General features: G+C 40.9%; 1 protein-coding gene across 4 annotated transcripts in view; it reads left to right on the plus strand.

The window, feature by feature from the left end:
* The window catches only part of MYO6 (myosin VI), a 117,920-nt gene that overhangs the window by 71,247 nt on the left and 23,284 nt on the right, over positions 1-23,389 (plus strand). For 3 of the 4 annotated variants that reach the window (XM_056856387.1, XM_056856383.1, XM_056856385.1), the window contains exons 13-24: positions 228-385; positions 1,817-1,908; positions 2,848-2,920; positions 3,403-3,530; positions 5,200-5,295; positions 6,903-7,076; positions 11,861-11,899; positions 15,199-15,292; positions 20,336-20,466; positions 20,582-20,659; positions 21,781-21,910; positions 22,633-22,723. In XM_056856387.1, the coding sequence (XP_056712365.1) occupies positions 228-385; positions 1,817-1,908; positions 2,848-2,920; positions 3,403-3,530; positions 5,200-5,295; positions 6,903-7,076; positions 11,861-11,899; positions 15,199-15,292; positions 20,336-20,466; positions 20,582-20,659; positions 21,781-21,910; positions 22,633-22,723 (1,284 nt within the window). Of the gene's footprint in view, positions 1-227; positions 386-1,816; positions 1,909-2,847; positions 2,921-3,402; positions 3,531-5,199; positions 5,296-6,902; positions 7,077-7,806; positions 7,904-11,860; positions 11,900-15,198; positions 15,293-20,335; positions 20,467-20,581; positions 20,660-21,780; positions 21,911-22,632; positions 22,724-23,389 lie in introns of those variants that run through there. The other variant, XM_056856386.1, reaches the window with a different exon arrangement.

The raw sequence follows: 23,389 nt of genomic DNA on the forward strand, positions 1-23,389 counted from the left end.
TCATATGCTAGCCGAGCATGGTCTCGATGATTTACACCAGCCCTCACTTGCATATCACCGATTCCTGATTGGGTGCAAAGGCATCTTACTGATAAGTATAGGTAAACTTTAGAAGAAGCCAGTAGCCCTGTCTGTTGCTTTGCTGTTTGGTGATTCATGACATTTCTGTTACGCTAACATTAAATTAATTCTGATTGTGCACTTTCTTCCCCTTTTGTACCATGCAGAGTGCCCTTAAAAGTAGAACAGGCAAACAATGCACGTGATGCCTTGGCAAAAACGGTCTACAGTCATCTTTTTGACCATGTGGTGAATAGGGTAAATCAATGCTTTCCTTTTGAGACGTCATCCTTTTTTATTGGTGTTCTGGATATTGCAGGCTTTGGTAAGTGCATTTTAATTATTCTGACTAATCCTGCCATTAAGTAGGTATTAACGCTTATCATTTTTATTTATTTGTTATGCCAAGCACAGAGTAAGCATTGCCTAGTTAAGGTTGTGTCTGATGTGAGTAAGGGAATTCGCTAAATAACTTTACCCAAAAAAGTACAGGTACAGCACTTTGATGGCCTATGGTTGTCATAGCTTTGGTGAATGTATTGTCTCGTAGCCTCATCCTTGGTATGTTTTGGGTGAGTACTATTGAGTTCAATGGGATTTAATTTTTATAAAAATGCTTAGTACCTGAGCTTTAGTTTTGCCTTGTTCTTTAAAAATAAATAAGTGTAAAAAGATTTATTTTTAATTCTTGTGGGAGAGCTTTATTTCAGGTAAATACAGGATGATGCTTGGCAGCACATGGGAAGATGTTCCTGGTGGCTGTTGGAAGAAAGATTTAGAATGTGCCTTGTTCCACTTATATTTTAATTTCCATTTTAGAGTTTGAAGGAACTAAAAATCCAAATTTAGTGGGCTGTAGCTTATACTTTTTATCATTGTGATACACTTTCTCTCACGTTGCATGTTACTTGCCTTGAGCAAAACAGAAGCTATGTTAAATCTGAAGAAAAAGGGGAGGGTATTTGTTCTCATAAAGACCGAGATGTAGTTGGTGTAGCGGTTAAGAGTGGTGGACTCTAATCTGGAGGACTGTGGTTGATTCCCCACTCCTCCACATGAGCGGCAGACTCTAATCTGGTAAACTGGGCTGGTTTCCCCTCTCCTTCACATGAAGCCAGCTGGGTGACCTTGGACTAGTCACAGTTCTCTTCGAACTCTCTCGGCCCTGCCTACCTCACAAGGTGTCTGTTGTGAGGAGAGGAAGGGAAGGATATTGTAAACTGGTTTGATTCTCCTTGAATGATAGAGAAAATCAGCATGTAAAAACCAAGTCGTCTTCTTCATTTGGGGGGAAATTGGTTGATTAAGACCAAAGGGAGGGGCTGTGGCTCAGTAGTAGAGCATCTGCTTGGCATGCAGAAAGTCCCAGGTTCAATCCCATCACCAGTTAAAGGGACTTAGGCAAGTAGGTGCTGTGAAAGACCTCTGCCTGAGACCCTGGAGAGCCCCTGCCGGTCTGAGTAGACAATACTGACTTTGATGGACCAAGGGTCTGATTCAGTAGAAGGCAGCTTCATGTGTTCATATGTAAGACTGTCTACATGCAGTTAGCATCAGTTATGTGATCAGAGCACATCTCTATATTTTAAAATTCAACCATGATTTAGTCTAATTTCTCTTTTTTAATAGAACTCTTACATTATAGAATGAAAGACCTGATGTTTTAACTCAATCTCGTAATTTGCCATTGTGTTACAAGAGCACTCAGTGTGCTGAATTCTTCCACTTGAACGTTTTTCATCACTTTATTTTACAGAATATTTTGAACACAACAGCTTTGAACAGTTTTGTATTAACTACTGTAATGAGAAGCTGCAGCAGTTCTTTAATGAAAGGATTCTCAAAGAGGTAAACTAGATTGTACTCATACATTCAACTGCATTTGGATTTTTTTTCCCCCGAATAGACTGTTCAGCTACCCCTGCATTTACTGTATTTATAGTTGAGGCCCTCATGTAGGATTACCATTGGCAATGATAATTGGAGATTACCATGTAGAATGATTACAAGCCAGTTCCTAAAGTCATGCTCAATTGTGGGCATCTCCAATAAAATTCCTTGTCCTTACACCGTGATTTAAAAATCTTACTTTTGAAACATGTGGATGAGTTATATCAGAATTAATCTCATATGCCTCATTGATTTCCCACTAACATTTACCATTGTGTGTACACAATCTGAATGCTTTCAAGTCTTGCAGTGCCATCCTAAGCAAAGTTATGTCCTTCTAAGCCCATTGACGTAGAAAGGATGTAGCTCAGCTGAGGATGGCAGTTACAAAACTTGAGAATAGAGAAGAAAAAGTTGTTAATAACATTTTCACTTTTCAGATTGTTCTTCTAGTTCGCGTGAGCCAAAGTGGGGCATGATGCTACTAGATAGGGTTCAGGACTAGAATCATTTGAAAAGAGTCAGCCTTAATAACTTCAGCGATTGGAGGGAGACGGGAGACCAAGGGCATGATTGTTGAAGATACCCAGTGGTCACATATTGCCTAGGAGAAGACTGAAAGAGATGAGGGAAGAGGCTTGCTCTGGAGACCAGAGAAATACAGACTGCGGTTAGCTATTTCAAAACGGTTATACGTCCTAAAGCTAAGATAGTTTAAGGTTGAGGAACAGTGCACCACTAGAGACTCCTTACATGGCATGATCAGCCTGGGAAGAAGTAAATACAGTAAGGCCAGAAGAGATGTGTTGGTGTTTAGCAGGCTAGTAAGAGTCATTAAAAAATGTGCACCGAAGCAGTACTTTCACCTGCATGACAATTTCAATGTTTCCATTACAGGAGCAAGAACTTTACCAAAAAGAAGGTTTAGGCGTCAATGAAGTGCGTTATGTAGATAATCAGGACTGTATAGGTATGTGCGCTAGACATTTGACTCTTGTTTGAATAAGCAATGTAGGTCATCCTGACTATTTTCTTATATGCCAATAAAGGTATTGAATTGAATTGAATAAGCAATGACATTTCTTGCTGTATCTATTTCCAGTGTATAGTAGGTACCAGTTAAGGTGGAAAGGCAAGATTGGGAATCTGTGAAAAATGTATATCAAAATTGAGGGTCCTCCGGGTTTCTGAATTTTGAGAACCACCATGTTAGGGTATTTTGAGCCTTGTGGTTGATAAACTCATTGTGTGTTAGAACTATAATGTACTTTAGTCACCAGGAACTTCCTATTCAAAGTTCTAGGTATCTTAGCTGTTGGGGGCAGATTTTTGATTCAGCAACATTGCTCCTTCAACAGCAGTCTGGCCAAAGATGCCTTTAGGATTGGTAGAGTTCTGTATTCATTGGTATGGTTTTGTCATTACACTCACTTATTGGCTTCTGTTTCCCAGATTTGATTGAAGGAAAATTAATTGGTGTTCTTGATATCTTGGATGAAGAAAACCGTCTTCCCCAACCAAGCGATCAGCACTTTGCCTCAATGGTACACCAGAAACACAAAGATCACTTCAGACTCTCAGTAGGTTTACTTCTGATAGTTATATTAATTGGTTCCCAGGTTAGGGATTGCTATAAATAGAAGAACTGCATATCTCCCATTCTGCCACTTCCTTTTCTGTTAATATTTAAGGATGTTTTCAGGTGTGAACATGGTGTTTCAGTTGCTCTGGTTTTAGGTTTGTGTGAGGGTATATTTGAATGTAATCTTGAAATTTAACCAGCTGATAGTCAGGTTGAACCTTATTGCCCAGAAGAAGCCATAATTAAGAAGGTTCTTTATTATCATGGTACTTCCACTGAGTTGTATCCATTACAGATTTGGCTTGTGTTGTTGGATGATCACTGGACATTCATTGTTACAGTTTATTAAAATGTCAGTCTTTTTACACAAGTGGCCAACTGTGCAGATTGCTGCGAGGATTCCACCCCCATGTGGGCACCTCTCATGCTGCATGGATAACCTCTACTGGCCTGTTTGTTGTAGAAGTAGTGTGGTGAGAGCATCAAGGTTGGGCAGTGCTTTTGGTGGTAGTGCTTGTGAATGTTATCCTTTATCTTTCAAAGGAAGATAAACCTAATTATTTTCAGCAAATACTCTTGATTACTGTGACAAGCTGTATAATGAGTGAGCGTGGTTGAGCATTCTCTCTCTTGTTTTGGGAGAAAGATGATTACCGTTGACAACATTAGGCAATTTAATACTCTCTTCATAGTTTTTTTCCTTAGCAGAATATTCAAATGGATATAAAGCTATAAATCCCACACACGTCTTTCTGCACAGCTGTCTGTTGGTCTGGTCCTATGTGTGGACTTGCATCCCTCTCTGTAAAGATGGTGATAGTGAGAGTGGGTTCAGTGCTGGGTGGGTCATGGAAATCTTGCTAGTCCAATAAGTGATTACTTGTATTCAGATTCTTGCTCTTCTAGTTAAACATATTTAAGATTAATTGAAAATAATGCAGAGCTGCTATCTAGACTTTCCAAAGTAAAGCATTGCTGGTCTTAAACTCCACAGAGAGCTTGTGTCTGTCATGTAGGGCTGTGCATATTGATAAACCCAAACTGAAAATAAACCTGGAAAAGGCCTTTTTGTTTTTTTTGGGTTCAATCCGAATATTAAAACTGGGAATAAAGCCATAGCCGATTGCCGAATCAGCCAAATAGGTATTCAGCTTTTTTCGGGTTTGGCTTTCCCCAGGCTTTTCCCTATGGGCATTTTTTAATGAGCTCTGGGGGAGGCATTTTTGGAGATAAAGTTCCCAAATTTTCAGGGTAGTCTCAAGGGACTCTCCTTGTATGAACCCCGAAGTTTGTTAAAGATTGGGTCAGGAGGTCCAATTTTATGGGGGGTCTCCTCTATAGAAAAGCATGGTAAAATTTATAATGCTTTTCTATGGAGGAGGGGGTCGACCCATTCGGGACCCCATAAAATTGGCCCCCCTTACCCAAACTTTACCGAACTTTGGGGTTCATGCAAGGAGAGTCCGTTGAGGCTACGCTGCGAATTTGACGACTCTATCTCAAAAAATGCCCCCCCGGGAGAATTTTAAAAGTATATACTTTTCATAGTATATAATACTTTTCATAGTATGTAATGGCCACTTCCTCACCAAAGAATTATGGGAAAACTCAATTTCCCATGAATGCTTGGAATGCACCTGCACAAAGCTCTTTCTTTCTAATTGCAGGTACCTAGGAAGTCTAAACTAGCTGTTCACAGAAATGTCCGGGATGATGAGGGCTTTATTATCAGACATTTTGCAGGAGCAGTATGCTATGAGACGGTAAGCAAACTTGATGTACTTAAATGTGTCACTTTCTGTATAGGTTTTGAAATAGTTTAGTAATAAAGGATTATTCAGCACATCATTGTACAACATGTTTTGGCAGATATAGAAGGTTCAGTTGCATGAAAGGCTAGGAATTTTATGTTATGTGCAAGCTTATTGATGTTTATAATCCATTCTATTGAGAAGCCTGTAAGCTTTAATTTTATTTAAAACATATCCCACCTTTCCAATTTCAGGCTGGCAGGTCAGCTAATAAGCATAAAACTGTGTTAAAATATTAATTAAAACATTTTGCAGCCCATAAAATTTGGCAACGATGTGGCTGTACTCCTTGAAGGCCTGTAGAACATCTTCATTTGCTGTCTGAAGTTGGGAAGGGAGCTAGTTGTATAATGATTAAGGGATGGGGGAAGGAAGAGGGCATTCGTGAAATGATGTGCCGTCACTGAACAGACCCTGTTCCTTATGGATGCTAGCCTGTTCTCTAAGCCATCATTTTCTTAGGAAATGACTTACGTTAATGTCCTTCAAGTAAAATTCTGCATTTGGTTTGGTAATGCATTTCACAATTAAAATAGCCATGTGTGTAAAGTACAGGATTAAGCGCATGTTAACGGAGTGAAATTCTTCAGTACCTAAGTAGTTATGGAATCAATGTGTTGGTTTTTCCTGTAATCTCTATCTAGTGATGTGGCGACCACACAGATCATTATTAAGACATGACTATAAAATTACTCAGATAATCCAAACTTTTTTGTCGTGATATCAACCCCAGCTTTTTATCATTGTCTAAAACACTTTCTCATTACTCGTAATTGCTTTTCAATGAATTCATTAGAAATGAGATTCAAATTTATGTTCACTCTCATTTTCCATGAAGTCTACTCAAGCCAACCTTTGAATATTATACTTCTAGAAAGCAACCATCCTTTCTTGTTTTGGCTCCCAAGAACTTAGGCTATGGTATCATCAGGCAATTCTGAATACAGAATGCCCAAAGGTGGGTTAAACCTTGCCAGCTTACAGTGTACCCTATGCAGAGTTACTCCTTTCTAAGCCCTCTGAAATCAGTATTGCACTGTTAGGCCAGTAGGTAACTTGAGAGCATGAGAATTCCTGATTCGCTACCACTGAGCCATAGCCCCTAAAAAATCACATAAAGCTGCCTTATACTGAATCAGACCATTGGTCCATCAACATCAGTGCTGTCTACTCAGACAGGCAGCTGCTTTCCAGGGTCTCATGCTGAAGTCTTTCATATCACCTACTGCCTGATCCTTTTTAACTGAAGATGCCAAGGATTGAACTTGGGATCTTCTGTATGCCAAGCAGGGGCTCCACTCGGTTGGCTTTTAACCATCAGTTTTCAGGGCTTTTTTGCACATGGATGTAGATTCTGTACATTTTCTGTGCAATTATGCTCTTCACCTACAACTGAATGAGTTAATTGAAAGTACTGAAGAGATGAAGCTTTTGTATTTATTGGATCTGTGATTACTCGTTTGTACATGGAAGTTATGACTTGATGCTGCAGTCATTATGTGATAAACTGACACGTATGGGCTATCCCTCATACATAACTACATCATTATCTTCCACAGACTCAGTTTGTAGAAAAAAACAACGATGCTCTGCACATGTCTCTTGAGTCACTTATATGTGAATCCAAAGATAAATTTATCCGTCAGCTCTTTGAATCAAACACTAACAACAATAAAGACTCCAAACAAAAAGCAGGAAAGCTTAGTTTCATCAGCGTGGGTAACAAATTCAAGGTATGGACATGCAAAATGCATTCATTTTACTGTACTGCATTCCATTTTAAATGGGAATAATGTGACTGTAAGGATGGAAAAACAAGGTGCATTTGGTATTGTGTGGTTCTCTTACCTTTCCAGTTCTAAACATGCTTACTCAGAAGCCACTGCCAATGAATTCAGTACTCTTTGATCAATAATTGCCATGGTTAATAATCAAGGATGAATCTAAGGCTGCAGTCCCAAGATCCCTATTCTGGGAGTGGGGCAAATTAAATAAAACAAGGCTTTCTTCCAAGTAGACCTGCTTGTTCCCTAGTCCTTATGAAGCCATTGAAACTCAGTCATCACTACATCATGGCTGCGAATTCTACAAGTTATTCATTGTTTAGTCCTCCCTGAATCTACTGCCCATCAACTCCATTGGAAGCTCCCAAATTCTGGTATTACAAGAAAGAAAGAAAAAGCTCTTTCACTGTCCCTTTTCTTCCACCAGCCTGTTTTTATATGTTTATCTCCTCTCCCCCACCATGAATATAAAGTATTAGAAGTTGCTCTAATACAGGAAGGTAATAGCTTAGAGAAAAATTATTCTCAGGGCAATCCATGTCTCTCTTTCCTGAACAATAGTAGTTGATGCTTTCCCTAATTTTTCCTTTGGTCTTTGCTGTACATCTAACCTCCGTGCCTTCTGTTCTTCTATATGTTAAGCCTTCTCTCTTTTCTGCTTCCTTTCCCTTTTCATCAGTTTTTGTTTTAGTTGGCTGGCTGATACCAGCTCAGGATGGCTGGAGGGAGCTATAGGGAAGTTGAGAGGAAAAGCAGGCAAAGGCAAAACTGAGGGCTCCAGGTAAATGTATCGCATTTGTGGGCTGCTTATTTGTCAAACTGCTGTGATTTCTGCCAGTTCTCTCATTTCCAGCATATCACTTTTGCTTCACATAACACTAGATAATTGTGTCCATACCACAGCAGCTTTTTTGAGTTCTGTACTGATTTCTCCCCCATTAATCCATATATTGGCCAGGAATATGTTTGCCCAGGGAATTTCTAATACGAAAATGTATTAGGCATGCAGAAAGAGCAGATGCACTACAGAAAGGGGGAAAACTCAAATAATGAATGGCAAAAAAGCTTCTCATTACTGATCTTTATGGAAAGAAGCGTGCATAATGAAATTGAAAAGTGAAATTTAGTTTAAAGCCTGGGGTGGTCTCCAGCAGTGAAGTGGTCACTTGATTTGTAGATCCTTGTTTAAGTTTGGAACACTAATAATACAATATGTCTATTTGCTTAATGGTAACTGTTGTACATATAGAATTGTATGGCTTAGATCCTGCCTAGATTTCCATGGATGCCGGAGGGGGATGATGACAATCCCCCCCCCATTCCTTCTTCCCACGCAACCCAAAACACACCCCAAAATGCTGTTCCTGGGGGATGGGGGGCCCCTAGGAATAGCTTAGGGAGGAAATTGGAGGTGGTCTGTGGAAGGGGGGAATTGGTGAAAATTCCCTCTTGTGCCCACAGAAATCCCTGCAGGATCCCAGACTGTGGGTGTACTTGAATTTTTATGCAGAAATCTGCTGCAGAAGTGTAATGCCGGTCAGCTTCATCCCTTCAGTAAATCCCCGTGATAGTTAACTAACAGATATGAAGATGAAAAATGGTTCATATTAAACAAGCATTATGACATTCTGTCATTACCTTGCAAGACTGTAGCACCTGCTGTAGAGACTTCTTTTCCAAGAAGATATTTTAAATCTATTGCGTTGTCAATGGAAATTGGGTGGAAGAGTTGTAGGCTTACTGCTTCTAATCCAGTAATCCATACACACTCCAGTGACCTCTCCCATATGTGCTTTCCTGCTCAGTAACTCCTGGCAAAGAGCTCAGAATTCTGCAGTTATTGATTATAAACTAATTAGGCTTTATAATCAGAACACCCTCTTCCACCCAAAAAAGAGGCAGGTCTTTGGCTCTGAGCTGCTAATCTTTGTTGGTTTTTATCCAACTGTCCCCAGACTTGGCAGAGTGGGACGTTCCTGCTTCCCCCTTCTACTGCAGCCCACTTAGCCACCTGAAATTGTCGCTCAATCAGTAGATCTTCAGGAACAGCAAAGTTGGGAGCAAGACAGGGTAATTGGCTGCAGTCGCTGTTCCCTTTTGTTCAGTTGGAAGAACTGCATGGTGGGATACATGCCATTATGACCATGGGGGGGCTGAAGGAAGCTAAGGGAAGGTGCAAGCACATGAACACATGATGCTGTGGTGATGGCTGCCAGCTTGGAGGGCTTTAAGAGGGGAGTGGACATATTCATGGAGGAGAGGGGTATTCATGGCTATTAGTTAGAATGGATACTAGTCATGCTGCATACCTATTCTCTCTAGTATCCTTTCCTTTTATCCCTTAGAAGCTCCTTGATCAATTGATCTTGAGCAGCATATACCTAGTGTTGGAGGGACATAAGGACTGAAACAAATCTTGCCACTGACAATCTAGCCTTGGGGTCCCTATTGCTTAGTAAAAAAGGCATTATGTCAGTCACAGAGGCATTGGATTTGTATATTAAAAGGGGGGAAATATAGTGCGATCGAAGTTCCTCGTAAAAGCGGCATTCCAAAAGGGCATGTATCAGAGGAGTATGCCTATTATTTTGGTTGCAATGGAACACAGGCAGGATGGTGCTGCTGCAGTCATCTTGTTTGTGGCTTCCTAGAGGCACCTGGTTGGCCACTGTGTGAACAGACTGCTGGACTTGATGGGCCTTGATCTGATCCAGCAGGGCCGTTCTTATGTTCTTATGAAGCTGCCTTATACTGAATCAGACCCTTGGTCCGTCAAAGTCAGTACTGTCTACTCAGACTGGCAGCAGCTCTCCAGGGTCTCAGGCAGGGGTCTTTCACATCACCTACTTGCCTAGTCACTTTAAGTGGAGATGCCAGGGATTGAACCTGGGACCTTCTGCCAATCAGATGCTCTACCACTGAGCCATGGCCTCTTATGACAAGGACATTGGGGAATCCCTTCTATGTGCAGGAAGTCTGTCAGAGCAGAAGGTCTTGGATCTAGCTGGCTGAGGCAAAAATTATTCCTGGACTTGTGTGACTTCAGATTGCGTGTGGGGGGGATAGAATGTACGAATGCCTCCCCTACATAAACGACAAATGTATTTATTGACTCCATTTATTAATTGCTTCAGTGGTAAACAAAGCAATGTTAAAAATTTGACTTTAATAACTGTTCATTGTTTTAAAATTAAAATTAAACCAATTCGGTAAAATTCCACAATAATGTAATTTTAAAAAATCCCTCAAAGCAACAGGAACTGTAAAATGTGTTTCCCTGAGAGATCCTCAAGTGATCAACGAAATTTGCAAGTTTTAACTAGCCTTGTGAAGATTACAAGCATTTCTAAGTAGGGTATCCTGTAACTGTATATAAGAGCCTGTTTTATGTTGAACAGAATAGCACAGAAAAGAAATTTTATTTATGCCCCACCCTTCCCCAGCAGGACTGGGCTCAGGATGGCTAACATTCATGATAAGTACAAAATTTAAAACACAATTAAAACCACAGAAACATTAATACATCTGTCCTATGGATGGTGCCATAACCCCTATTTTACTGTAGGGAGAGATTGTTCTGCAAGGCAGCCATAACCCAACCGTCTAGATTTATATCACACTTCAAGGGGGAGGGCTGCTTGGTCCCCCACAGCAAAAAGAATTCTAGGAGGACATGGTCCTTTCCCCCTAAGGTCCCCACCACCTTCACCCCATCTACCATCTCTTGCCTTTTGGTCAATATTATGTCGAGTATGGCTGAGCCCCTTGTCGCTACCTCCAACATTTGATGAAGGATCGGAGAGAACATCACCGTGCCCCCATTTGGAGAGAACACCACCTGATCCCCCATTCCCTTCAGCTTCCTCCCATGAACTTCATAGTCAGTCTTAATATTTTCGATGGTGTTCAAAGCTGTGTCGTTGGTTCCCACATAGACCATCACAAATGGATACTGATCTGTAGGTTTGACCAGTTTTGCTATTCGGTCTACAATATCTTTAATTTTTGCCCCGACAAGCAACACACCTCTCAGGCCAGGAGGTTAGTTCCCGGACACATGACATTCCATACCCCTCAGCAAGGGAGTCTATGTGATTCAAGGGGGAGGAGATGGGTGTACAAAGCGAAAGCCCCAGGGGGGAAAAAAGGAAAGGTAAGGGACGTGGAGGAGGAGGGAAAACAAGCAGGGGAAGGAAGGGAAAGGAAGAGGAAATGGGATGGGATGGGAAAAAGAAAAAAGGATAGGGGGAAAGGAAAGGGGGCCAGCTTAAAGATGTGCTCACTGATGGGGACTCCCTAAAATATGCTGGTGGGCTTAGATCTCAGTCAAGAGGGTTAGGGTTTCTGACATATTGGATATGTTATTTTTATAGGTAGAGGCCCCCTCCCCATGCAGCCCCCTCCTATAGTGCTGCCCTGATTGGGGGATCACCTTCCATAAGCTTGTCCTTCCTGACACTTGCTTGTTTCACCTTCAGTGTCTGATAACTCATGTTCAGTCAGTTCTGCTTGTGTCGCTAACCCTGTTCAACCAAGTTGGTGCCGTTGCGGCAGTTCCGTGAAGGACTCTCCATCAGGACCTGTGTGCATGTTTGGCTCCTCGTCTCTATTTGAGCAACTGCTTGTGCCTATGAAGAGCTAGCACAAAGCCCTGCATGCAGTTCGTGGTGTGTTTTGTTGTGTGCCTAAACTGGGAGATCTCCCTGTTGATACAAATGCTTTTGCTTTTACAGACTCAGCTCAACCTGCTGCTGGAAAAGCTTCGCAGTACTGTAAGTAAAGCACAACCCATGTGCAGACACAGTCTCATCTGTTTTGGGTCAGACTCCCTTTTGTTCATATTCTTGGCTCCACACTAAATCTAATGTAGAGGAGAAAATGGTTTGCTGCAGGAATGCATCCTATGTATTTCATAAAGCAACATTTGCTCAAGAGGCAAGTTGTTGCATTAAAGAAGATACATAGGCCATATGAGAATTTTACATTAACCTAGAGTAGGGCTGAAAAATTGCTCACCAAAAAAATTAGAAAAACAGTGGGGAAGTTTGAGGGGTTGGGGGCTATGAAACCACACCCTCTCTGGAAGAAAAAACGTGGGTAGATGCTTGCCTAACTTGCTGCATTCCTATATGCATTTGCAGACATGTGTGTCTTGGCTACTTTCAGACACACACACTTTCCTCCTGTGCTGTGAGGCTGTATAGCAGCATGGGAACAGAGAGCTGCATCACCTTGCCCCTGTTCAATGGACAAACGTCTCCCAGCTTCATTGTTCCACCAAGCAACAACAAGAGGGGCGGTCAGATCTTTGCAGTTTTTTGTGTACGGGGCTGTGAAATGAGGCAGTGGCTGGGTTGATTCAGTCTCGGTGAGGGTCAGTTCAGACTAAAATTTCACAGTCATTGTACATTGGTGGTCCCAGCTTGTTAGCTTGGCAAATCGGTTTTATGAACGCTCAGACTGAAAAATTACCAATTTCTGTCTCAACCTGTTTTTCAAAGGATACTTTTTCTTTGGGTAGGACATTTTGTTTGCTAGGTCATTGTTCCCTCTGCATCCCACCAAAGTGTGGCAAGTCCAGGAGAACAATGATTGTAGGGTCTACTTCATGTGTTGTATCTTTTTAAAGCCAGGTACCTGCTTGTGATATAATTGATAAATGCTGCATGACATATATTTAAATATGTTAACATGTCATACACGTACAAGCCATAGGGAGATCCTGGTTGGCTTCAGCTTCCCATACCCAGAGACAAATGTCTTTGGAAATTCCAGAAGGTGGGGTATGCTAACTTTTCCTAATCATTGTCTTTTTCCTGTTCAATAATGTCTTTGAAACCTGTCATATGTAATAGCAACTCAAATATGTATCTTTGTAGTATGTTTATTTTCCAAGTTCTGTATAATCTACTTCTACTACATTTATGCTTCTAAGCAATTTGTTGTTCAGATGTGTGTGCAGCCCACATAAGGTTATAGTTGACCTCAATTGACAACAGTTGACAACAGTTTTCAAACTTTCTAAACAAATAAGTTGTAGGATGCCTTTAAGGATTTGGGCGTGTTTTTTAGGGTTTCTACAATGTACTCCCTAGAAACAATTGTGTCAGCATATTTAATTTCATCATGAGCAAACTATGTGTGTTTATGCATATGTGTCCTTGTATGTGTGGGAAAAAGAGAATAACACAGCCCTACTGATTAAGTGCAGGGCTTGCAAAGGACAGTAGGGATGATGCACTTTAGAGATTTTAATCAGAGGCCCAAAGTGGTTCACTTCAAGTAGCCACTTCAAGTCTCTCTACAAGAGTAAGTGTAGCTCTGTGGAACAAATACACTCTAGTAATACTGCACAAATGCTGTGAAAGAACAGAAACTATTTTAAATTTCTCGATCGCACTTACTTTTGGTATAAAGTACATAGCAAGATTGGATTCCAGTTTAAGGAGCGGAAAAGTGAGGTTCTAGAGGAGGAATAAGCCTTCAGCTCTTTGGATTATGTTTGACAGTGTTATCAATTTACTGCACTTTCAGGTTTCTCTTTTTCTTTTGAACTTGTTTTCATTGAGTCCTTAGGGAATGTGTTTGTAAGAAGTGTCTGAGAGAGGCTTTGGCTATAACTTCTGAATCACTGTAGATTGGCTGAGGAATTCCTTGAAGACTTTAAATCCAAACTTGACAAACTTCATATTTTTATTAAAGGCATTTTTGATAAACGAGTGCTGGGTTTTTTAAAGTAATTTTTTTCATGCTTTCCCCTGGATTCTTGAGATTTGTGGTCATGTACTTTCTTGCTTTGATGGCATCAAGTTTCTGCCTACAGCTGGATCCTGTCTCTTAGGAAAATTGGCCCTGTTTCTTTTCTTCTTTAGGTTCAGACAGTGTCTGTAGCAGTTCACTTTGCACAAGGCAGGGATAGGAAAATAGTTTTAAAAAAAAGTGGTGGGTGCCAAACTAAAATACAGTTATTCCACTAATTCTCAGTGCGTTATTAAGAGCTTTTTGCCCATGATAGAGGGAAACTTTTCACATGTGAAGAGGCTTGCTAAATATTCCTTAGGGCTATCTCTTTCCCTCTCCCACTCTCTCTCTCCCTCTCTCTCTCTGTCTCTCTCTCCCCTCTCTCTCCCTCTCTCTCTCCAGTAGTCCACAGTGTCAGGGTGATATTAAAAATGTACATGCACAGTACTCAAGGTGGGGAGAATCCCATCCTTTCCCTCACTCCCTTGCTGGGCCTCTCACATACCAGTTCATCCGCTTGAATCCCTGGTGTTAGTGGCTGCTGGGTTCACACAGCAAAGGCAGCAACAACTCCAGGGGTTCCAGCTCCTGCCGGTCTCGTGTGGGAGTAGTGGTGGCTCCAGCGCCTTCCTCTTCTTCTTGGTTGCAGCCTCCCTTTGGGTTGGTAATTGAGCCAAGGAAGAGAAAATCTTTTAACAGTTTCTATTTCTTCATTGTCAACCTTAAAGTTGTGTAGTTCCTCAGTAGTCATTCCTTTTTTCTTCGTCTTGATGTTCAGTTGTGATCCTTCTTCAGCCCTTTCTGCTTCAACCTTCATTAGAAGTCATTTCAAGTCTTCACTATTTTCTACCAGCATTACATAGATGATATACCAGGCAGAGATTAAAAACCGCTTGTTCAGAGGAGAGTCAAAAGTTACATAGCATTTACAGATCCCCCCTCTGCATTTTCCTCTATTTTGGTCCCTTTCTGGTTGTGTATGACTATGTCCTCCTTGGAGGCTCCCAGCTTCTAAGTAGTACTAAAAGGAACAAGTAATCTCTTGCAAGCTTTCTTTCTGCCTTGCAAGGAAGGTGATGATAAAAGTGGAGGAAAAATTATACGTGATTCAGTAGCATAATAGCAATTATGCTTAAATTCCTCTTTGAAGTATAGTTTTGCTGAAGGTGAAATAATAACCTGAGGTTTTAATAGACAGCTTAGGCCTCAAGATCAGTTGTCAGGATGCCTATGGAGTCAGCAGAGCTGAAGTTTCAAAATCCATTATTGTTACTCTTCAGTGATTAACAGATGCTCATAAGATATTGCTAACCTGCTGTCTTTCCAATAGGGCTCTAGCTTTATTCGCTGCATCAAGCCTAATCTAAAGATGATGAACCACCATTTTGAAGGTGCCCAGATTCTGTCCCAACTCCAGTGTTCAGGTAATGTGATTTGTCTGAATAAGTTCTAAAAGCGTTACTGTGTCTTTTTAAAAAGACTGCTGAAGAGTAATTTTAGCCCAGAGTTCCTTCATTAGACACATCTAAGTGTTTGTTAAAAATATTTTTATGTAAAAAAGAAAAGAGGACTGGCATTCCACGTTCTTCAGAATTAATGGCTGCAACAAAAAGGAAACAAAACATAAGCTTCTGAGCACAAGTTTCTAATAATACAGTATCTTATTAGAAAGAATAACATGCCATCCCCATCCGAGCACTTCTGAAATCTTTGTGTTGCCTTTCCAGACACTGCGCTGTTGGTAACACATCATTAATTTTCCTTACAATAGCAACAATGTGCCAGCTTTTTGTAGAGCACTGAGTGAGATTTCTGTTATGAAAAGCTTGAATACCTGTACAGCCTCATCCCCCCTCTCCCCATCCTGGTAATGTCTTTGAGGGTCTGTGATCATGTTATCTGCTCAGACTGTGCAAGTAAACTCAGTTTGGAGGTCCTGCACTGGCATCAACAGATGTGCTGCTAGGAGGAGCTGAGTAATCACTGTGTAGAGGAAGAGAAAAGGATACCTGGTAGTTCCTTGCATGCCTTCTAGGTTTCCTGCATGGCTTTTTTAGGGGGAGGGGGAGGCCGAAGATGTGACTGCTTTTTGTGTCTGCTTCTCTTTGAGAGGCCATCGCTGGGAGATCTATGCTAAGATGGTACACAAGCTGCATATCTTAGGCACAGGAGTGGGGCAACAGAGAGAGAGATAGAGAGCAGATGATCAAGGCTTTCAGTCATGGCAATAGGGGCACTTTCACCCAGCCCAAATAATGCACTTTCAATCCACTTTCACTGCACCTTGACAATCGTTTGCAAGTGGATTTTGCCAATTCACACTGTAAAATCCACCTTCAAAGTGGATTGAAAGTGCATTATTTGGGCTGTATGAAAGTGCCCTAAGTGTTATGGTTGTATGTAAGTTACTGTGATTCATGTGACTTTACAATTCTTGTACCAAATCCCCAAGACAGCAGGAAGTTCTTTTTATATCTGTATAAAAGCTTGTGTTCCTGTGTATTTTTTTATGAATGACTCTTAAAAATCATACTAAGAATATTGAGGTACAAAAGGCTGCCTTTGTAGTTTAACTGGAAATTGATAATTTTCATAATGCAAGTTTTTCATGATACATTCTAATAAAGCCATAATTTCACAAATACTGTGATATCAAATTGAGTATTTGGGATTGAGCTCGCTGAATGCTTCTGATAAACAGCCATAGGATCGGGCTGCACAGCTGGAATTTGTAATAATCCTAAATTGAATTTCTGCTGAAATCAGTGGATGTGTCCCCATTTTTAATGCATATGCAAGTGAACAAATAGTATCAGTGCTTTAAATTGTGTTTACTTTTTTTAAAATTGTGTCCTCATTGAAGGCTAGGATTGCCAGCTCGAGGTTGGGGAATACCTGGGGATTTGGGAAGTGGAGCCTGAGGAGGTCAGGGTTTGGGGAGGGACTTCAGTGGAGTATGATGCCATAGAGTCTACTTCCAAAGTGACTGTTTTCTCCAGGAGAAGTGATCTCTGTCACTTGGAGATCAGTTCTAATAGCAAGAGATCCCCAGCCACCACCTGGAGGCTGGCAACCCTACTGAAGGCTCATCTACACATTGTGGGATTTTGTGCTGTAACTATGCTATGGCAATCATTGTCCAAACTGTGTTGCCAATTATTGCTATAATGCAGTGATGCCACAACTTTCTTTAACAATTTGATGACCTAGCGGTCTTGGACAGAACCAGTCTTACAAGGGCAGTAATAGCACAAAATTGAATGATGTGTGGATACATCATCAGTCTGATCAGGGTCTCTCTTTTACTGTACATTGCACATATGTGAGGAGCTCTTATCTCAGGCAGAATCGGTAAAATGCTCTTACTGGGTCTTCAGTACCAGCTGATAGTTTTAGAAGTTGTACCGCAGCTTAAACAGGTCTGGCATGCATAAACAGATTTATGTGAGTCAGAAGATGTGTAGGCTGGGCATCAGCAACTTTCGAGCAGTACGCTGGTTTGGACTAGGCATCAGGCCCAGTTAATTTTTCCTGTTGTGATAAATGAAAATAAGATTATTAATTTTGTTATCTGCCATCTTGGCTTTTCTCTTAAGCGGCTGCTCGTTTTCAGCATACCCGAGGCCATGGCATTCTAAGCATCTGGTTCCTCTTGGCAACCTCCTTATTGCTTGTCATGTCAAGCTGCATATTACATTTAATTTAGCAAGTCAGTCACAACTACTTAACAACTTTGCTTTAATTAGGGCTCTATTGATACCATTTTTGGCTGATAATCTGAAGGCTGATAGTTCTTGGCAGTATTGTGAGGCTGCGAGGGATGGGAGGGAAGGAGGGAGAGTAGCTCTTTATTTCTGGGTTGCTCATGAGCCAGTGTGTTGTTTTGATGGGCTTCTGTTTCTGTCTTCTGGTTGAGAAACAAGCGCATGTAAATTTGAAAGAAAGTAACCCCCTTATGAAAGTAAAAAGCTTTTTAACATGGGAAGCTCAAGAGAGAGCTCAAAATAACACAAATGTCACCAAGAATAAATACAGAAGGCATTATATGCCACATTTTTTTCCCTTTTGGGGAAGGAACTGTGACTGCATGGCAAAATGCAAGCTTCACATTTATTGGATTTTTCTCCCAAGGTAACATTTTAAATCCCACAAAATAAAAATAAATTATAAGATCATCAATAACGCGTTAACAAAGCAACTTCTGTCTCACTAAAAACTAAATGAAATGTGTGGACACATCCCCAATATAGATATGCTTGAAGGCACATTCAATTTGTCAAAGTTTTCGTTTAGTTAAACCTGCCTTTCTCCAAAAAGGACTCTGCTTGTTTGCCCTCCCACTGAAGACCAGTCTACACTAAGAAGATTTTGAACAGAGTAGTTAATTAATGTCTCATTCAGGAGGATGGAGTGCCAGATCACTTTGTGATAATTTTAAAATAGATTTTAATAATCTTGGATGTTAATTGACTGGTTATTCTCCATCCTTTCCTTCATGTTGTATGATAATTTGCTTGCTTTATACTTTATGCACTCTTGAAAAGCCAGTGTGGTGGAGTGGTTCAAGTGTTTGATCATGACGGGGAGGCCCAGGTTCATGCCTCTTGAAGCTTGAAGTATATTCTTGGGTCATTTGAACAGGCCTTGCACAGGTCCAGCCTAGCCTACCTTGCAGGGACGTTATGATAAAATTGTAGAGGGGACAACCATGTACACCGCCTTGCACTCCTTCAAGGAAAGGCAGGATAAAAATGTAATCTGTATTGTTGGTTTTCTACAGACTGCTTTTCCATCTTGTCAAAGGTAGAAAAGTGAGCTTGTGACCTCACTGGAAATTAAGTCTAGCAATTGTACCCCATTCATCTTGCCTTTCTGCTGCCTCATGGGCAGCTGGTGATATAACATCAGTATCTTACTGATATTTGAGGAAATGATCTTGAATGGTTCTGATTATTCAAGTGGGGAGTTAAATGAAGAGGGTCGTAGCCAGCTTCTCATCATTACCCTCTCCTGTACAGTGTGTCTGAGGCTTCCATGAGTTCAAAGCATGAAGTTCCATGCTAGTAGTACATTGTTGTCAGTCTACCAAAGTCCTGCAGTCTTGATGTTTACCCAGTATGGGGACCTAAATATTGCTGAAACCGTCTTTATACAAGAAATAATGATTGGCAGTGCCTTTATGGCGATTCTGGACTAGAATTCTTATTGATAAAGTTTATCTGCCAGCTGGTAAATGCTTCCTGTTGACTTGATTTATTTATTTCATTTCTAATGAGAAACCGTAGCCTTTTCTTTTTTTCTCTCTTTGAAAGTGACTTATGCTTTTGAAACCTGAAGGCTGGATACTTTAACACATTCTGTGAAAAGCTGTGTTGGACGATAGTTTGAGAACTTTACATTCTGCGTAATGCTGTGGCCAGCCTTCTGCCAGTCACAACTAGTTGAGAGCACATTACCCCAGATGTCCTGCGTCTGTCTTCATAGGTCTTCCAGGCTCCATAACATTTGGCCCGGGATGCCTCCTTTCATTCCTGTTCCCTGGGAGCGTGCGTTCAGAAATTATCTTATTAAAATCAGATCTGAATCACTTCTGTTCTTTAATAATGCAGTATATGGAAAGTGATTGTTAATAAGCTAGCAATCTATTGGGAGATCTTAGGAAATAACCATTATTTGAGAATATTGCTTGTACTTTACATAGTTGCACAAGGTAAGGGTAGTAGGCTGGGACAAAGACCAAGCTGACTTATGGGTATGTCCTTGGTGAAGAGGGTCATCCTACCAGGCATCTATGCACACACAGTTTTCACTTTCCAACAGTCATTGCATTGTTAACACTGGCTTGGGCAGGACTTCCATTACTCTACATAAGTAATTCTTGTTTGCTTGCAGTTTTGTTTTGGTGCTGCACCTGCGGTTTTACTTGTCTACTCTGCACAAAGGCACTGAAGACTTGAGGGGGAGTGTAGAGGAGAAGTAGACCAAGTGGGGCTTTAGGCACTGAAATAGAATGCTTGCCCTGAAAATACAAGAATACAAAGGTCCAGATTGGTCCTTGCTCAGAGAATCCAGGGATACAAAGATCAGTGATGTTCTCTAGGCAGGATATCCTGAATTATAGGGGAAGGATCCAGTTCCACAGATGAAACCTCCCAGGCGTTGCCTTCTACCATACAGGAAATTTAGAGAAGATGCTTGGATTTAGTCGTTAGATGCATACATTATTTTGTGATTTTTAAGGACTGGTCAAGTATGTGAAATCTTGTGGTAACTTGAGTGACCAGTAAGCAAATTACCCAAGGCAGCTAAACAGTTTATTCACGGTTACCAGCTTCAGCTGAACTGTATCTGATTGAATCTGGGGCCCTGGTTTAACAACCTCTGGATCAGACTACTGCAGGCACCAGGCTGTTGTTCTGAGTGACAGTTGTGTCCTTCTTCATTCCTTTATCTGTCTGTTACTCTAGGCATGGTGTCTGTTTTGGACTTGATGCAAGGGGGTTTTCCATCACGAGCTTCATTCCATGAGTTGTATAACATGTATAAAAAATACATGCCTGCAAAATTGACCCGATTGGATCCTAGACTCTTCTGCAAGGTATTACTTTCCAGAATGCTCAATAATACTGCCTTTGGCTTTCTTCTTCATAATGAATAGCTTTTCCCTTTCCAGAGATATCTTTGACAAATTGTTTTTTCTCCTTTTGCCTCAGGCTCTCTTCAAAGCCCTGGGTTTAAATGAAAATGATTACAAATTTGGATTAACCAAAGTGTTTTTTAGGCCTGGCAAGGTAAGCAGCATTATTATTCAAGAAGAGATTGTGAATATGAAATGAAAAGGTTTTTGCTCCTTATTTACTATGCAAGGTAGCATGAAAGCTGTGCTGAAGACAATTTAATCTTGTTTTGTTCTCCCCCCCACCCAATTCTTCAGATATATATATATATACACACCAACATGGATATCTTCCTATTTCATTTATTGATTTAAATCCTGCCTCTCACACTCTGTGTGCTTGGTAGTTTACAATTAGGTTTGTTTTAATCCTTATAATATATGAAGATAAACATTGCAGAAACAGAACAATAGCTAAAAACCCACATTCATGGATACAACCTTCACTCCCAAAGCCTTAGCAAGCAAATAGGCTTTATGTCCTAAAAGCCAGTGGTGAGATTAGTTGTTGAACTTTCTTAGCTTAATCTATAACCTTTATGGCTGTGGCTATGTGAATAAGCCCTACTCGTAGCTCCAACTGTGCATCTGTCCTTTTACAGCCCAGTCCTAAAAGGGAGTGTGAACCGCCGGCGTGACCCTAGCACTAGTTCCACTTGTGCTGGCTAAAGTGGCACTAAATGTTGGTTTTGGGGAAGCCACGCAGCAGCGTGAGTCCCGCCTCGCCAGCAGCATTTTCCCAGTGCAGAGGCTCGTGCTGGCATCAAAGAGCATTCCCAGGGATGGGAATCTTTCGGACCAGGTACGCCCCTTTCTGCAGGCACCAAGTTACGCCCGCAAAAAGGCAGGCCTAGCCCCATGAAACTCTGTGGAGAGTTTCACAAGGCTTTCTCATAAAGTGCTCTGGAGGCGGCGTGGCTGTGCCGTCCCCAGCAGAACTACCTCCCCCCCCCCTTAGGATTGGGCTTTAAGTCATGCTCAAAGCTTGGCCCTTTGCCAGACTATCACAACAAGAAGATGGTGTGGGGAGGAACGTAGGAGAGTCACTCTTCCGGATATACAGGCCCTTGATGGTGAAGGGCTTTCCAGGCCAAAAGCAGCACTTTTAAAAATGCCCAGGAGCTCACTGGTCGTCAGAGCAGTTGCTGCCCCATTGCCCTGGTCACAACATTCTGTTTATCTTGGAGACCCTCATCCCCCAACATTCCCTTATGTGATGCTGGTGTCCTCTTTCAGTTTGCAGAGTTCGATCAAATAATGAAGTCTGACCCAGATCACCTCGCTGAGTTGATTAGACGAGTCAATCACTGGCTCATCTGCAGTCGTTGGAAGAAGGTCCAATGGTGTGCTCTCTCTGTTATTAAATGTATGTATTCAGATGCTATGATCAGTAAAGAAAACAGCAAGTTTTGGAAGCTTCCTAATCTTCAGCATCTTGATTTGGAATACGAAACTCTAGTTTACGCAGTGAAACTGCCCAGTGATAGTTTCAAAGCTACCATTCTAGACAGTGCAAAATTAATAAATAGAACTCATTTCCTTCCATAAAACAAGGTGATAGCCTCTAGTTTAGATGTCCTTTATTATTAAAAAGACAGACAGATTTATAGAGCTAGCTTAGCAACAGCTGCTAGACATTGTGACTAAATAGAACCAACAAATCCTGAGACAGTATATCACTGTCCCAGTGGCTGGCTTTCTATCAAGTGGCTTTTGGTTTCGTTGCAAGCGCCACAAATCCATCTGGGCTGCACCTCTACTCTAAATGGAAGGCTAGATTAGATGGACTTCTTGTTTGAATACAACAAGCCTACATCAGATGGTGGGGCTTGCTATCTGGTAAATCTCTTCAGTTTGAACACACCACTTTCAAAAGAATAGTTGACAACCACTGTGTCTTAATTGCAAACAGAGTTAAGGCAGTGACATTATCAATTCATTTAAAACCCTACATTGACAGGTATTCACAGTTGTATGCCATATACTTGTATTTTCTTTCCCTGGTTTTTAAAAAGCATCCTATGTCCAGAGAAGTGTGGTATCTTTCCATTTTAGAAGATGCCTGCATTTAATGCTTGTATTTTGCAGTGAAAAACAAAATAAAGTACAGATCTGGGGCCTGCATTAAAATACAAAAGACGATCCGTATGTGGCTATGCAAGAGAAAGCATAAACCACGGTAAGACAAAATCAACTGTAATGCACCCAAGCTCTGTGTTGGTGCTTGCATCCCAATCCTTAATATTAGTGCTTTATATGTTACCTCCTTCAAGACAATTAAAATGCTTGTAATACTGCTGTTTCTTTAACTTCTAGAGTTCTCCTCTTTATGGTGTTAGTGTTTCTTTACCTGGTGCCTTTTCTGCAGAGATCGTTTTACTTTTTTGCAGAAATTTTGGCAAAAAATGAAATTTATGTAATACTTTTATCAAACCTAAATTTATTTCACTGCTTCAGCAGTTTAAGATGTATAATTTGCAGCGTAACATATGAAATTGTACTACTTGGCATATTTATGGAAGTAGAAATGGCTTAGTTTTGTACAAGAAAAACTCTGAACAATACTAGAGAGAGGTGTTGAAACCTTGTGCAACCTTAGCACATTTTGGGTGGAAAATAGCACATCTTAGCACATTTGCATGGAAAATGCAAATTTATTTGGACAAGAACATTTTTATTGTGACTATCAGCATATTTGGACATTGAGTTCCACTTTAACACTGAAAACATCCTTCAGTATGGTATTATACACAGCGCATTATACTTTAACACATTATACACATTACAGTCATATTTAAACAATGAATGTATCTTATAAAATGAGTTATATATGTCTGCGTTATAA

Source organism: Euleptes europaea, chromosome 10, assembly GCF_029931775.1.
Source record: "Euleptes europaea isolate rEulEur1 chromosome 10, rEulEur1.hap1, whole genome shotgun sequence".
NCBI lineage: Eukaryota > Metazoa > Chordata > Lepidosauria > Squamata > Sphaerodactylidae > Euleptes > Euleptes europaea.